This window comes from Eurytemora carolleeae, unplaced genomic scaffold, assembly GCF_000591075.1.
Source record: "Eurytemora carolleeae unplaced genomic scaffold, Eaff_2.0 scaffold2219, whole genome shotgun sequence".
NCBI classification, from domain to species: Eukaryota; Metazoa; Arthropoda; class Copepoda; order Calanoida; family Temoridae; genus Eurytemora; species Eurytemora carolleeae.
Genome location: NW_019398104.1, coordinates 3,801 through 6,163, shown reverse-complemented (window position 1 = coordinate 6,163; position 2,363 = coordinate 3,801). Strand labels below are relative to the sequence as shown.

General features: G+C 36.3%; 1 protein-coding gene across 1 annotated transcript; it reads right to left on the bottom strand.

Moving 5' to 3' along the window:
* Positions 1 to 651: 651 nt before the first annotated feature.
* LOC111716818 (protein SREK1IP1-like) lies at positions 652 to 1,251 on the bottom strand. The gene has a single exon (XM_023492311.1). It carries the CDS (start codon positions 1,249 to 1,251, stop codon positions 652 to 654), a length of 600 nt encoding a protein of 199 aa, XP_023348079.1.
* Positions 1,252 to 2,363: the final 1,112 nt, after the last annotated feature.

Sequence of the window (2,363 nt, the reverse complement as noted above, 5' to 3'; positions counted from 1 at the left end):
CAGATAACACGTAAGATCTTGTTCCAGCTGAGGCAGGTCTTGTACAGATTGAAAATCTGGTACAAGCATCTAACAATGTCAATATAGAATACTTATTCCAGATCAATCTGAATATCAACAAAGAACAAAATATAAATAAATGATAAAGATGCTTTCCTGGTGGTTCTATTGGCAATTTATATAATCATTGGAGTCCAAGCTCATTGTATAATATCTGAAATGGTAAACATCTCAGATATGATTCTCATACAAAGATTAAACAATACATGATAAACAAATAAAGCCAGCAGGATCACATCTGTGGTGGCATGGTTTCCTCTCAACACTGTTCCATAGTCCTTAACAAAAATGCTTGACAATGAGCAATCTTAGCTCAACAACCTAAAAAAATATATATATAAAAAATCCGGGTTTTTTGATAAAACTGGCCTGTAAACTGTTTATTAGTCTCTTGTGTGCTTTAGTCCCATTCTTAGTCTGTAATAAAAAACTTATAGGTTTTCACAGGGTAAACAAAAACCCCCAGACAACCATTCTTATCTGGAAGTATAGATTAGTAGTACTTTGCCTGCTTGTGATTATGTAAAAACAATCACAAAATAGGAATCACATTGGTATTTCGATGCATAGATATACAGAGTAACATTCATACTATTTTCTTTTCTTCAACTTTTTCTTCCCCTTCTTCTCCTCTTCACTATCAGTTGAGGATGTAGAAGATGAACTACTTGATGAACTAGTAGATGAACTACTTGAGGAACTAGATTCCACCTCCCTCCTCTTTCTCTTCAACTTTTTCTTTCTGCTCTTTCTTTCCTTCTTCTTCTGCATTACTTTTCTTGCTTTCTCATACATTCTACCCCAGATTACCTTCCTCTCTGTTTTTCGCAGTTGCTCTGTATATCCTTTAGAGGTTCCTTCTTCTAACCATAACTTTTCCTGCCTTTCTTTCCACATCTTATTTTCAGCAGAAGTATTGGAGTTATCTAGAGTTATTTGAAACACTTCGCTTTGGTCAGCAATTTTTTCAGCATACTCTAGAGGGATTTGGTCATCCTTCTGGACTTCTTGCTCTCTTTTGACTTCACAGATGAACTCAATCTCTTCATCACTTTCTGCATTGTTAACTAAATTTACACTTTTCTCAGAATTAGCTTTCCTGGAAGTTCCAGCTTCCTGTCCTAACTCTAAACTTCTTCTACCTTTGATTACATCCCTAGCATCAACTTTAAATCCTGGAGAAGGATTCATAATTGGGATCAAAATAGGCATATTAGTTCTTCGGTCAGAACTGTTGGTAGAGTTTCATTATTTCTAGTTGATCCAAAGCCATGAAAATGAAACTTTTTAATGAACTTTGTGTACTTCTCTTTGTTGTCAATATGATATCCTGGTCCTTCACTCTGCAAGAACTCTGTATATTCTTCATGCACAACAACTAGTTTCCCTTTTCCTCCTCTCAGAGTGGACTTGTAGAGTGAATATTTACTAAATCCGTGCCGCTTGTTGTAATCAGCCAGGATAAGATTCACTCGGGCAATGTGTTCAAACAAATAATGATACTTAGGCACAAACAGACATTCAGGTAAAGCTACCTTGTGCTCTGGGAACTCTTTTAGGAATTCCTCTAATTCTGTGATAGTGTTCAGCACAGACTGGGTTGGTAGATCAGGGAGAGAGTTTTGCCAGATGATGCCAGTCACACACAAAGGAATATGAGCATTCCTTATCTCTTCTTTAATCATCATCATCAACTCTGGCAACTTGCCCCCAGAGACACAGATCCAATCAGTAGGAAAATTTAAATATTCCTCCTTGAATTTTTGATCCCAGCAGCCTCTCACTTGTGAATGTCCAATGACAACATGTCTGACAGAAGCTCCAGCATTTGCAATCTGAATCCTCTGTATTTTAGGCATTCTTTCTAAAAAGAAACCAAAAAGATAAAATATGAAACATTTTGATAAAATATATCAGAATTCTTTGAACAGAACTCTGGTTACAGGAAAATAAAAATAGGTGCTATGGTCAGCACTAAATTGTCACACAGTTAAAAATGAAAAAAAAATAGTCCCTTTGATCATTGACTTAAGCATCAGAAATAAATGCTGTACGTAATGATTCTTTGGGCAGAATCAGATTAGGCAATCAATAGGTAAAAATTATAAGACCCTTCCTGAACAACCTGTAGTAGACTTGCATTGAACAACCTGTAGTAGACATCATTTACTCCTCGCTTTGTCAATACATCTGCTAAGTGAAGCTTTCCAGGCACCCACTTGATGGAAGTGACCTCATTACCAGAAAGCATTTCCTTGATGGCACTAATCTCTCTTCTCAACCTTTTATCAGCAACACTTGTA